This window comes from Capricornis sumatraensis, chromosome 6 (assembly GCF_032405125.1).
Source record: "Capricornis sumatraensis isolate serow.1 chromosome 6, serow.2, whole genome shotgun sequence".
Taxonomy (NCBI): domain Eukaryota; kingdom Metazoa; phylum Chordata; class Mammalia; order Artiodactyla; family Bovidae; genus Capricornis; species Capricornis sumatraensis.
This window is the reverse complement of record NC_091074.1, coordinates 71027768-71040808: the sequence shown is the minus strand read 5'-3', so window position 1 is coordinate 71040808 and position 13041 is coordinate 71027768. Positions and strand designations below refer to the sequence as shown.

Sequence of the window (13041 nt, the reverse complement as noted above, 5' to 3'; positions counted from 1 at the left end):
TGCGAAGAGCTCAACAGTTCCCAACTTACTTTTGTTTCATAGCTGCCCAGAACTGTTCCCTCCTGAAAACAGAATAAAGGTATTCTTTTTCAAATTTCACGTGGAAAAAACCCATCAGAGGACATGTAGGGTTATGAATTTTATCAGTTTTAAAAGTTTTTGTTTTAAAACCCACAATCCTCTCTTTAAATCTTTGACTCCTTCTGATGGTTATTTTCTGATGGTGGTCTATTAGTTAATAGTTAGAACATGTTTAGGAACAGCTTTTCATGGTTGTTAAACTTTTAAATCTGTGGAGTTTTACGATCTTGAATAATTTGTTTTGCAAGCAATATGTCTCTCTCCCTCCCCTAGCCCAAGAAAAAACAGGATAAAAAACTCAGAAGCAGAATTAAGTATACAGAGAAACTTTATAAATGTACAGGTGGGAGACGAGGTTACAAGTAAGTAGGTAAGAGGCCTTGGTGGCTTAGATGGTTAAGAATCTGCCTGCAATGCAGGAGACCTGGGTTCAGTACCTGGGTGGGGAAGATGACCTAGAGAAGGGAACGGCTACCCACTCCAGCATTCTTGCCTGGAGAATTCCATGGGCAGAAGAGCCTGTCGGGCTACAGTCCATGAGGTCACAGAGTCGGACACAACTGAACGACTAACACACACACACACACACACACAAACACACAAACGTAAGAGGCCAGGCTAGCGCTGCAGGGGTAACTGGTATTGCAGGTGCTGAAAACTGATTCTTGTAGGCCCTCAACTTTTTAGAGCTTCCCCCAAACAACCACTACAATCCCAATGTATATGGCCGTTGACTCAGTTTCATTCTCACTTCAGTTCTCGTGAGGTACGGAGCGCAAGGAATAGTTCCCACTTCTTATCTCTACCTAGTTTGGTGTAGAGCTACACATACATTAGATTTGAAACGAGGTTTATTTGGGTTTCTTTTCTGACTAAGCATCCTTTTTATTATGGAAAAATTGGGAGCATACAGAGAAGTATAAACGACCATCTGTGTATTCCCACTACTCAAGAAGTATTAACATTTTCTTAACATCCCGTCATCTCGCTATGTGATAACTGTATATACATATTCTTTTTATTTAAAAATTAGCGTCATGCGTTGGATGAGTAGGTTGCTTATTATTTCGAGTATCTTTATGCATAAATCTTCATCGACTTGTTCTCAATGGAAAGGGCGATAAGTGAAGTGAAGTCGTTCAGTCGTGTCCGACTCTTTGCGACCCCGTGGACTGTAGCCCGCCAGGCTCCTCTGTCCATCTCCAGGGGAATCTTCCCAACCCAGGCATCCGGGTCTCCTGCATTGCAGGCAGATGCTTTATCCTCTGAGCCACCAGGGAAGGCCAAAAGGGCGGTAACTTGGACCCTAAAACTGAAGCGGGTCTGTGCGAGACAGCACAAGACACAGATTCAGAAGCGGAATAAGGCCTCCAACCTCTAACCGCCACCTAGTGGTAGCCTCTGACATCCCCCGCCCGCAGCCTCACTGCCCCAGCGCCCCCGCCCTGCGCGTGCTCAATCTTGGCGCCATCCGCCGGCACAGCTACTACGCAGGCGCCAGGTAGGGAAACCGGAAGCGGAAGGTTTGAACGCATTGGGTGGGCTCCTGTGTGACCCGTAGCCATGCGCGACTTGAAAGAGTCCGGGCCTAGCGCCACAGCGACCCCGTGCGGGTGTGTGAAGCCGGCTCTGGAGACAGGTAACTTCTAAGAGGCTGGCGGTTCTGCGCGCGTTAAGACCTCCAGGAGCAGGGAACCGTTTTCACTGCAGCGGGGGGACGGGACTTGGAAGACCTTGAATGGACAAGGGTCGTTTTTCGTATTTATTGCGAAGTTATGGATCATGTGCTCAGGCGACCACGTGATGTGTCTGAGGTGAGCGGGATGATGTCATCTCTCTGCTCTTTGGTGGCTAAGGTTGGCAAGGTCTTGGCGGAACAGCCACGTGCACTAAGAACTACTGTGTACTGTGACCCCACGCACTCCCTTTATTGCTCAAAACTAGTTCGTTTCATGTATTGTGTTGTTTTCAATTAAAAGCATCTTATATGCAACCCGTGTCCTTATCTTTTATTCTTTGCCTTGTATTTCACACTCCAATCAAACCGTTTTGTTCCCTTCTTATGCTAGAAAATTTGTCATTTAACTTTGTGCACCTTATTCTCTCTATTTGAAATACTCCATAGTCCTGACCAAGGTCACATACATAGTTATGGTAGCATAGAATTTGAATTATAGTAAGTCTTCTAAACATGAATTTTTCCTTTCACCCATGTTCTTTCCAGTTTATTATCTAAAAGGGTATAACAATGCATATGTAATGATGAGGATATTTATATGTACTTAACGAATGTCAGACACGACTGAGTGACTGAACTGAACTGATGAATGTTTTAAGAATCTTGTTTTATAGTTGTATAACATCTGGCGTGCTGTGGTCCATGGGGTTGCAAAGAGTCAGACATGACTGAGTGACTGAACTGAACTGGACATCTGGTAGAGGCTTCCCTGGTGGCTCAGTGGTAAAGAATACACCTGCCAAGGCAGGAGACGCAGATTGGATCCCTGGGTCAGGAAGATCCCCTGGAGTAGGAAATGGCAACCCACTCCAGTATTCTTGCCTGGAAAATTCCACGGACAGAGAAGCCTGGCCAACTATAGTCTGGGGCATCACAAAGTTGGACAGCTATAGTCTGGGGCGTCACAAAGTTGGACACGACTGAGCATACACGCATGTAGGAAACATCTGGTAGATTTTAAAATTATGAAGTCATTGCGTTAAAGAAAACACGTCTCCCTACATCTTTTCTTGACCTTTTTTTTGTTGTTATTTTTGCCTGCTTGGTAAAGAAAAATAATCATGGTGGGTTTTAATACATTGTGTTAACACTATTATGTAGGAAATTGTGACTTCTCTTTAAAAAAATTTTATATTTTATTTTTAAAAATTTTCATTGAAATATAGTAGATATATAATGTATTAGTTTCAGGTGTACAGCAAACTGATTCAGTTATATGTATGTGTGTATTCTTTTTATACATTCTCTTTATAATAACCATTATAGGTTATTATAAGATATTGAGTATAGTTCTCCAGGCTGTACAGTAGGTCATTTTTGGCCGTTTTATATAAAATAGTGTGTATATGTTAAGCCCAAACTCCTAATTTATCCTCCTCTTCCCCTTTTGGTAACCGTAAATTTGTTTTCTGTGTCTGTGAGTCTATTTGTTTTGTAAATAAGTTCGTTTTTATCATTTTTTTTTAGATTCCACCTATAAGCAATATCATGTATTTGGCTTTCTCACTTAGCATGAAGTCTGGTTTACTTAGCATGATTATCTCTAGGTCTATCTGTGCTGTGCTGAGTTGCTCAGTCATGTCCAGCTCTTTGCCACCCCATGGACTGTAGCTGGCCAGGCTCTCTGTCCCTGGGGATCTCTAGACACGAATACTGGAGTGGGTTACCATGGGCTCCTCTGGGGGATCTTCCCAACCCATGGTTTGAACCCAGATCTCCCTCATTGCAGGTGGATTCTTTACCTTCTGAGCCACCAGGGAAGCCCAAGAATACTGGAATGGGTAGCCTATCCCTTCTCCAGAGAATCTTCCCAATCCAGGAATCAAACCAGGGTCTCCTGCATTGCAGGGGAATTCTTTACCGGCTGAGCTACCAGGGAAGCCCCTAGGTCTGTCTGTGTTACTGCAGATGGCATTATTTCATTCTACTTGACCTTTTGATGAATGATTTCTTACCTAATTTTCTTTTGTAGGGAATCTTTTAACTGAGCCAATTGGTTACTTGGAATCCTGTTTCTCAGCCAAGAATGGTACTCCAAGGCAGCCATCCATTTGTAGCCATTCACGGGCTTGTTTGAGGATTAGAAAAAGCATCTTTAATAATCCTGAACATTCCTTGATGGGCTTAGAACAGTTTTCTCATGTTTGGTAAGTTGTTTTTTAGTTAGAAATGGTACTCTGGACCAGAACTTGTCTCTGAGTACTCCAGTTGGAAGTACCCTTGGAGACTGCCATCCAGACCACCCTTATCTATTGCATGGGATTCATATTAGGCATGAATGTGAATGTTGGCATAACTTGGACACCCTCAGGGAAGTGTGGGATCCACTGAGGGGGCACACTCCATTTGCAATTGTTCTAATTGTGGTGGGTGACTTCTGTTGAGCTGAAATCTGTAGACCTCAGTTTTGCCCATGGGTCATTATTCTGTCTTCTAGACCAGGGGTCAGCAAGCTATGGCCCATGGAGCAAACCCATCTCATCTTCTGTTTTTGTAAGTAAGTTAATGGGAACACAGCCACGAGCATTCATTTATGTGTTGGCTGTGGCTGCTTTTGTGCTACAGTAGCAGAGTTGAATTTTTATAGCAGAGACTGGTTGACCTGCAAACCTTAAAATATTTTCCAGCTGCTCCTTTAAGGAAAAAGTTTGTGGACTTTGCTCTATATCTGTGAAGTATTAAGTCTGCTCTTCCTAAAAGTCAAAAGAAACCCTAGAAATCTTGATACTTTTAAGTAAAATGTTAGCTATATTAAGGTCTGTGTTACACTAGTGTTACTTGCTGTCACTTAAATTTTGTCTCTGTTCATTCTTCCTCACCCCAACATTTTTTTCCCCCACTGATCATATTTTAATACCATTAAAGGCATTCTTTCTGTTTTAGTTTGTGAGGATTACAGTTTTTTCCTCCTCCATATCATTATGGTAGATTAATTTCTTTGTCTTCTTTTCTTACTCAGTAACTTGGTTTATTTTCAATAGGATTTTGTTTGTTTTTCACAAAAACGGTCATTTGAGCTGTAAGGCAAAAGTACAGCCTCCTAGGCTGAATGGTGCAAAGACTGGCGTTTTCTCTACAAGGAGCCCACATCGTCCCAATGCAATAGGACTGACCCTGGCCAAACTGGAAAGAGTAGAAGGTAATTTCTACTTTTACCTATTTTTCCTTAACCAAAAGAAGTCTTATAAAATCAACATACTACTCAGCACTGGCTGTTACTCACAGAAATACAAATGGTGTTAGCCCCTGAGACCCACCAGATATTAAAGAGAATGAAATGATTAAAGGAATGTGAGCACTGAAACACTTTGAAATAAGCTCTCATAGGATGCTCAGAGTTAGTTTATGTCACTGCACTTATCAGAAGTTATTTCAAGATAACTCTTAAGATTTCACAATCACTAAATTAGCAACCAAATTTTTTCTAACTTGAAATTCTGTAAATACAAAATGACCTAAAAATAATTGGACACGCTCAAAGTTTAACACACAGCAACTGGTTGCATGTGCATGTATGGTCAGCACACAGGGTGGTCGGTCATTTCTTCCTTGCAGCCCCGAGGAATGAACGAGCACCCTAGCTGCAGTGCTGCTGCCCACTGAGACACGAGGCAGAGGGCTGGGACGAAGACTGCATAGACTGAACATCTGTCAGCGGGAGAACCTGTGTGGAATACTCGATTAGTTTTAACTGCATGCTTGTGTATAATGTTGCTACTGAGCTGTTCATTTTTGAAAGCTTCTGGTTCTCAAATCCCTCCAGCCTGATCTGCACATTTGTGAAAGAGGGAGAAGATAGAGTGGCAGGTATAGGGAAATCGGGGGGCATTCCAGGCTTCAGCTTGCTTGTTTGTAAAATGGCCAAAGGAGAAGGAGTCACTGTGGGATATTTTTTTGAGGCTCTTACTAAGGCTCTAAGGGTACATTACAGACTAAAAAGATGGGAGCCATTACTTCATTTGTTCTTTCTGAGAGCTTGAACTCCCTTGCTGGCTTATATTCAACAGGGCCTTGGTTAGGTTTTCCAGAAAAATTCTAAGCCAATCCAACTTGAGTTTTCTCAATTAGTGATGGCTAACCAACTTGGGTAATAGTACTGGAACATTTTATGATTGTGCAACACACATGTATTTTCTGAGCACTGAATATGTGTCAAGCATTATTCTAGGTGCTGGGGATATAGTGGCAAACAAATTTAGATAAAAATCCCTGCCCTCCAGAGGAGCTTAGCATTCTAATGGGGAAGATCAAATCAAAGAGGTGAAGACAAGCACAGCAGCCCTATAGACACTCTTATAAGTAAACATTATAAGGATAACCAGTGTTTTTGCGGTGCTTTGCAGTTTATAAAGCATGTTCATGTATGTTATCTCACAGTGGCTCGTGGACTTGATAGAGTAGCAGTCTGACTGTTGTGGATGAGGGCACTGAGGTCTTGGATGTTTGATAATTTCCCCAATGGCATCCAGACAAGAGTTTGTCTGACTTCAAATCCCTTGAACTTTCACTTGTACCCCCGTGTCTTTGGCAGACGTCATTAGGCACAGTCTATCACTTAGAAAGTCCAAAATCTTCTTTCCAAAGTTCCAGGTTCATTCACAGTAAGCATGTTTTAGAAATCAGAGTCCTTTGTTAGTCATGTTTTTCTTAAATGAAGATAGGATCGAGTGTGATCACATGCGGTTCTTTGATTCTCATTGGACCAGTTTTCCCGGGGTCAAGACTCTGCAGCAGAGTCTACTAACTGGACAACAGCAGTGTAAGTGGGACAGCAGGAGACCTTCCCTTAGTATTTGGTAATGTGACTTATAGTCTGCTTAATTATATGATGGAATATTATATTTCTCTTGCTGTGCAACAAATTACCACACCCTATCAGTTTAAACAGCACACATTTATTACATGTTTAAGACATTATGATGTTTCTAGGGGTTAGGGAGTTGGGACACAGCTTAGCTGGGTCCTTGCTTAGAGTCTCACCAAGTTTCAGTGAAGGTGTCATGTGGAATGAGTTCTTTTCTGGAGGTTTGACTGTGGAAGAATCCACTTCCAAGCCCACTCTGGTCATAGGCAGAATTCACTTTCTTACAGTTGTGATCCTGAGGGTCCTGACCTCTCGCTGGTTTTTGGCTGGTGGCTGCCTCCAGCTCCTAGAGGCAGCCCACAGCACCTAAGGACCACTCACAGTGCCTTGTTATATGGACTTTCCCAGCGTGGCTGCTTGCTTCATCAAGCCCACAAGAAGAGTCAAGTGAATCTGCAGCAAATGCAGGAGTCTTAGATAACATAGTCACTGGAGTGATATCAAATCATACTCAAGAGGAGGGGATTATACACCACTAGGTGATGAGCATCACAGGGCCACCTTAGATGCTGTTTGCCGCAGTAGAAACAATCGTCAGTCCCACAGAGGTAATACTGAGGACTTTGAGGTACCTGGGCTTCCCTGGTAGCTCAAACGGTAAAGTATCTGCCTGGAATGCGGGAGACCTGGGTTCAATCCCTGCATCAGGAAGATTCCCTGGAGAAGGAAATGGCAACCCACTCTAGTATTCCTGCCTGGAAAATTCCATGGGCAGAGGAACCTGGTGGGTTACAGTCCATGGGATCTCAAAGAGTTGGATACGACTGAGCAACTATCTTTCTGATGTACTTGGAACAAAGTTAGAAACCTCCAGTGATGCAAAGGTGAGCTGGCCCCACCTAGTGCTCAAAGGCCTACTCACTGTCTAGGGGGAGAGACTCTAAGCAGGCCATTGCCAGAGCACGTGACAAGGGCTCCAGGAGAAGTTTGGGCACAGGTTCCTCTGCAGAATAGAGGAAAGAACACTTTTGTCTGAAAGAGCAAGAAAGGCTCTGTAAAGGAGGTATTACATGAGAGCCTCGAAGAGTAAGCAGCAGTCTGACAGGTTAAAAAGAGAATGAGTTTCTAGGTAGAAAGAGAAGTACCAATGCACCAGGTGTAAGAGAGCCTGGTGCGTGAGGGAATTGTGACTAAGCCTGGTGAGATTTAGGCAGATGGTATTGAATCTCTAGTCATTTACACTGTTCTTCATTGTTAATATCTCTAAGATGTTTTTTACATTACAGGTGGAGCTGTCTACCTTTCTGGAATTGACATGATTCATGGCACACCTGTACTAGACATAAAGCCCTACATAGCTGATTATGACTCACCGCAAAATTTGATTGAATCTTCAGGGGACTTCACCTTACAGAATAACCAACATAAACTGAAAACCGTGTCCCAGTCTGAAGGCAAGACTGATAACTGTGACTGGCAACAGCTCTCAGGGTACAAGGAATCACAGCCCAGCCACTGCACTAGGGAGAAACTCAAATGTCCTGAACATAGAACTTCAGGGGAAAACAACGCGGAGTCTGATGACGCAGCAAACACCCAGCAAAGCTCCCCTGAGCCGGGGGAGATAGCAGCAGAGTTGGGTGAAGAATCCGGTCCCAGGGTGGCACAAGAGCAAAGTGGCCCACATAGCCAGGAGAAGAGCCCTTCAGAGGAGCAAGAAGATGGCAGGCTGAAGAGAGGGGAAGAAGCAGTGGTCCCAGAAGGACATGGCCCAGAGATGTCCCCCAAGGCTCCTTCTGGGGTGGCCGGTGCAGCCCACTGCAGTGTGGTCCCTGCCTGGGTGAGAGAGGCCCCTGTGGCCAACCTGGAAGTCCGGTTTACTCCTCACGCAGAGATGGACCTTGAGCACCTCAGCTCAGGTGAACCAGGTACTTTCCACTTCTTGTTTGTGAATAACAGATGAGCCTTTGCTAGGAGATTTGGCGAACTTGGTGTTTCTCCCATCCAAATACTAACCAGGCCCGACCCTGCTTAGCTTCCAAGATGACATTAGGCATGTTCAGGGTGGTATGGCCATAGACCAAATTGGTATTTCTGAGGGCAGGTATATAGAGTATTGGTCATTATGACTTGTAAAGAAACGTAGGAGTATAAAATCAAACTTGGACAATGTCATCTGATGGCTTTCAGTCAGCAACTGTTCAGCACAGAGTCCCAGCCACTCAGTCACGTGTTTACTGAGGACAGCTGCTGCCCAGGAATAGGGCCTCTTGTCAACTCGTAGCAGTAGTTCTTGGAGTTCTCAAATGGCATTCAGACACTAAGTTGTGCTTGTTCTATACTTAGGTAGATTTTCTTTCATCTGTTTCACTCGCTGACTACAGAAATGTCTCATCTTATTTTTACTATCAGGTGGCCAATAGCTCAGCCTTTGGCACAGAGCCCAGTAGTAAGAAGGAAAGAGTGTCTTACCACCGGGATTTTCCCTGTAAAGTCCCAGCACTGCAGAAGAGCCACCACAGGTCTTTTACTTGGCACCTGTTTAATACATAATGTTAACAAACATTGTTATCTGGTTTTTCAAGCCCACAAGCAGATTCCAAGCAGCTGTCCAGAATGAAGGAAGGGCCTATTAAGAAGTGGGTTCAATGGTTCCAGTAAGAAGTAGCCAGTTAGTTGTTGCCAAGGAGATGTCAGATTTCACGTGCCACTAGGTGGTTGTGCTTCTCATTCTATCCTAAGGCTTTATGTTTAAACAGAACATTTAATTTTTAAATTGATCTCTTTATTTTAAAAGTTTTATGAACATTGTTTAATCACTGCATCTAGTTCATGGAGGGGCTTCCCTAATGGCTCATGGGTAAAGAATCCACCTGTAATGCAGGAACACCTGTTCAATGCCTGGGTCAGGAAGATCCCTGAGAAGAAAGCAGCAGCCCACTCCAGTATTCTTGCCTGGGAAATCCCTTGGACAGAGAAGCCTGGTGGGCCACAGTCCACGGGGTTGCCAAAGAACGGGACATGACTTAGTGACTAAACAGCAGCACAGGTCGTGGGAAGAGGAAGTCAGTTTGGGTTTCTTTTTTGGAGGGGTCACACCCCGCATGGCTTGTAGCGTCTAAGTTCCCTCACCAAGGATTAAGTCCACACCCTTAGCAGTGAAAACTCCGGAGTCCTAACTAGTAGACCACCAGGGAATTCCCAAGGAAAGGAAAAAAAAAGAACAAAGCAGTGCTGCCTAAAAGGTACCATATATTTGCCTCTTGTCTGGTGGTTATCATGAAATGCTTCCTGCTTTGGAAAGTTTTGTGTTTTTCAAACTACAGTTCATTGAGAGGCTACATGATGTCTTACTGATTTAAAAAATGGTTAAAAAGAGAAATAATGAACTGTAACTATAAAATGGGGGCTGATTGATTTATAGCAGCAGAATTTTGAGCCAGGACAGAAATAAGAAATCACTTCAGAAAGTTTAGAGTGTAGAAAGGATAAAAAGATGTTGGAGTGGAGAGGAGGGATTGGCCCTGGAATGGAGTGCTGTGGGAACAGGAAGCAGAATGTATTCTGACGTGGGGAACAGAAAATCTGGGGAGGCTTCTGTCTCCTCGGGGAGGAAATCTGAGAAGGCTTCTTGGAGGAAAGGGTAAGTATTTGGGCTGAGCTTGGAAACATAAGTAGGTAGGGAAGTGAGGGAAGGGCACCTGTGCCAAATGAACAGCCAAGCGAAGACCTGGAGCTTCTACGGGAAACAGTTACTGAGAAGTGTGGTGTTTTGGGAACTCTTCTTTCTAGAGTGGCCTTAGAATTGTTTCATGTACCATACAAGAGAGGAATCTTAGCACTGCATAATTAGTCCTCAGTTTTTGACCAGAGATTGTATTTCATGACTTTACTTACCAACTTTTTAATTGGACATAGTCCAGAGTGATATTTGGCTGTTTTCTAAAATCTGAATTTGTTTTCAGAAGGATAAAGACAGCACCTCCACCCCCCGACTACCACTCCAGATGATATTTTGAACAGGGACAACATTCTGTAAAGCACCTGCCTTCTTGGAAGAGCCTGGTCTTCGTTTGGATGTATATTATGTGGCAGCTATTAAAAATTAGGTCACAGTTAATCTTTTATTTAAGTTTTGTATGTAATGTATTTTTAAAAATTATAACACACCTACAGTGTTACAAACACAGGAAATTTTTCCACTTCCTATGTTTACTGACATACAAACCTGGGGAATGGGGTAGCCTCTTCCCGGTGATGGTGTTAAACTTAGTCTGCCTGCTTCACTGTTCTCACAAGGGCTCTCCCATTTTTCCTACACCCCTAACTGCTGTTACTTTTACCTGTGGGTGTGTGACACTCTCCCCTGCCTGAGGCACCCTCCCCTGCCTTTAGGCAGTGCTCTGGCTATGTGTGGCCTTCTGAGAATGCTGGGACTGCCGTGCCTTTCAGTGACCATGCCTCCATTCTGAGAGGAAAATGACAAGGAATTGAGTTCAAGTCTATGTTGAGCTTCCCTAGTGGCTCAGTTGGTAGAGAATCTGCCTGTAGTGCAGGAGACCCAGGTTTGATCTCTGGGTTGGGAAGATCTTCTGCAGAAGGAAATGGCAACCCACTCCAGTATTCTTGCCTGGAGAATTTCATGGACAGAGGAGCGGGGCAGGCTACAGTCCATGGGGTCACAAAGAGTTGGATAGGACTGTGACTGACTTACATTGAGCATAGGAAAGTGACATTTTGGGTGCACAAAAGTGAAAGCTCAGCTGTCCTGTTTAGGAGACTAAGGAAAATTATCACCATGATTTTTTTTTTCTCAGCAGATTTTGAATTTGGGTTGCGTGTGCATAAATTTAATATAATGACCGTACCACTTGAAGGTGACATTCTTTATGATGATTAGATTTCCAAGTGATATTCAAGGCTCCAGCCAGCCTCCACATTGAAACTCACTGTACTGAAATTTGACTTGCATGGTTTTGATAATTAAGTCATGGGGTCCTTTTTGAGGCTGGGGGTGGGGGCTGTGTGCCTTGTGGGATCTTACTTCCCCAACAGGAATTGAACCTGGGCCCATGGCAGTTAATGCGTGGAGTCCTCACCGCTGGACCGGCAGAGAATTCCCAAGCTGTGTTCTTCTTGTTGCAGGTGTTGGTCAGGCTTCATTTAAATACTTTCAGTCAGCGGAGGAAGCAAGGCATGCCATCGAGGCTGTGCTGTCAGCTGATCCTCGGTCTGTATATCGACGGAAGCTCTGCCAAGATCGTCTTTTTTACTTTACAGTAGACACAGCGCACGTCACATGCTGGTTTGGTGATGGTTTTGCAGAAGTCCTAAGGATCAAGCCAGCTTCTGAGCCTGTTCAGATGAGCAAGCCTGCGGAGTCCCCAGTGTCTTTGGGGTCGTGAGTATCCTCCATGGAGCCTGTAAGACAGCCTGATTGACTTGGGTGTGGCTGTTGGGTTATCAGTACAAGCTAATGATGTGCCTTCTTTGCAAAAGGAAGCAACATGACACTTTGTGATCTCTCACATTTGGTGATTTGGGTTGTTGACAATATTTATTTGAAAAACATGTATTTTAATAAACTAAGAGATATATAATTTGGAGAAAGCACCATATCATGATTGCTTTTGATCAGTTAATACTGAAGAATCCAAAGGTGATGCTATGTCAGGGTTTTCTGAAAGAAGTCAGTTGTCCTTGGTACTTGGTAAAACTGGGCAGAAGTTAGAGGATATGTTCAACCATTCATGCTGGGTTTTTTTTTTGTCTGAAAAAGCCCGATCTCTCTATTTTGTTCTAAATCAAACTGAGTTATGATATCTTGAGAAACTAACAAATCAAAATAAAGTTGTTATAAAGATCTTTAGAGACTTTGCTCCCTGCTCTCACGTATGTGTATATATTTAATCCTGATTCCAAAATGGTGACTTTAGGCTTTCTTTGGATGCCTTTGTATCAGAAAAGCAAGTCATTCTCAGAAGTCCAAGAAAAATAACTTAATTACTGGTTTATTTCTTATTTATTCCATGACCATTCACTGAGAACTACTGTGAGTGAGGTTTCAGTGGTAGAAAGAGATTAAACTGAATGCAGTTCTTGTTGCCAGCCATAGTTGTGGAGGAAGAAGACACAAGCATATTGTTGTATTGCAGTCAGATAAGTAGAGTAATTAAGTCTGTACACGATTCCTGTGTGAGCACCACACGGGAAGCAGCTTTAAGAACGTATTGCCCAGGTGATTTTAGCAATGTGATCCCAGATAGCTGAAGATTTATGATCAGCATAACCAAATTAGACACCTGTCAACATGACACAGGCTTTCCTAATCATAACCATAAATCTTAATAGCTGATTGATCATGATTTTGAAATGAGCCCTGCTGCCTGTAGATACTTGCAGAGTCATTTGTGGCTCA

At 43.4% G+C, this 13041-nt stretch overlaps 1 protein-coding gene across 1 annotated transcript; it reads left to right on the top strand.

The window, feature by feature from the left end:
* Positions 1 to 1644: 1644 nt before the first annotated feature.
* Positions 1645 to 12181, top strand: TRMO (tRNA methyltransferase O). Its single transcript, XM_068974549.1, has 5 exons — positions 1645 to 1720; positions 3792 to 3966; positions 4801 to 4958; positions 7910 to 8551; positions 11769 to 12181. The coding sequence occupies exons 1-5, from the start codon at positions 1645 to 1647 to the stop codon at positions 12026 to 12028; spliced, it is 1311 nt and encodes a 436-aa protein (XP_068830650.1). The 3' UTR covers positions 12029 to 12181.
* Positions 12182 to 13041: the final 860 nt, after the last annotated feature.

Coding starts and splice junctions, on each gene's coding strand:
- TRMO (XM_068974549.1), top strand. CDS start 1,645: ATGCGCGACTTGAAAGAGTCCGGGCCTAGCGCCACAGCGACCCCGTGC. Junction 4,959..7,909: donor CAAACTGGAAAGAGTAGAAG/GTAATTTCTACT, acceptor TTTACATTACAG/GTGGAGCTGTCTACCTTTCT. Junction 8,552..11,768: donor CCTCAGCTCAGGTGAACCAG/GTACTTTCCACT, acceptor TTCTTGTTGCAG/GTGTTGGTCAGGCTTCATTT.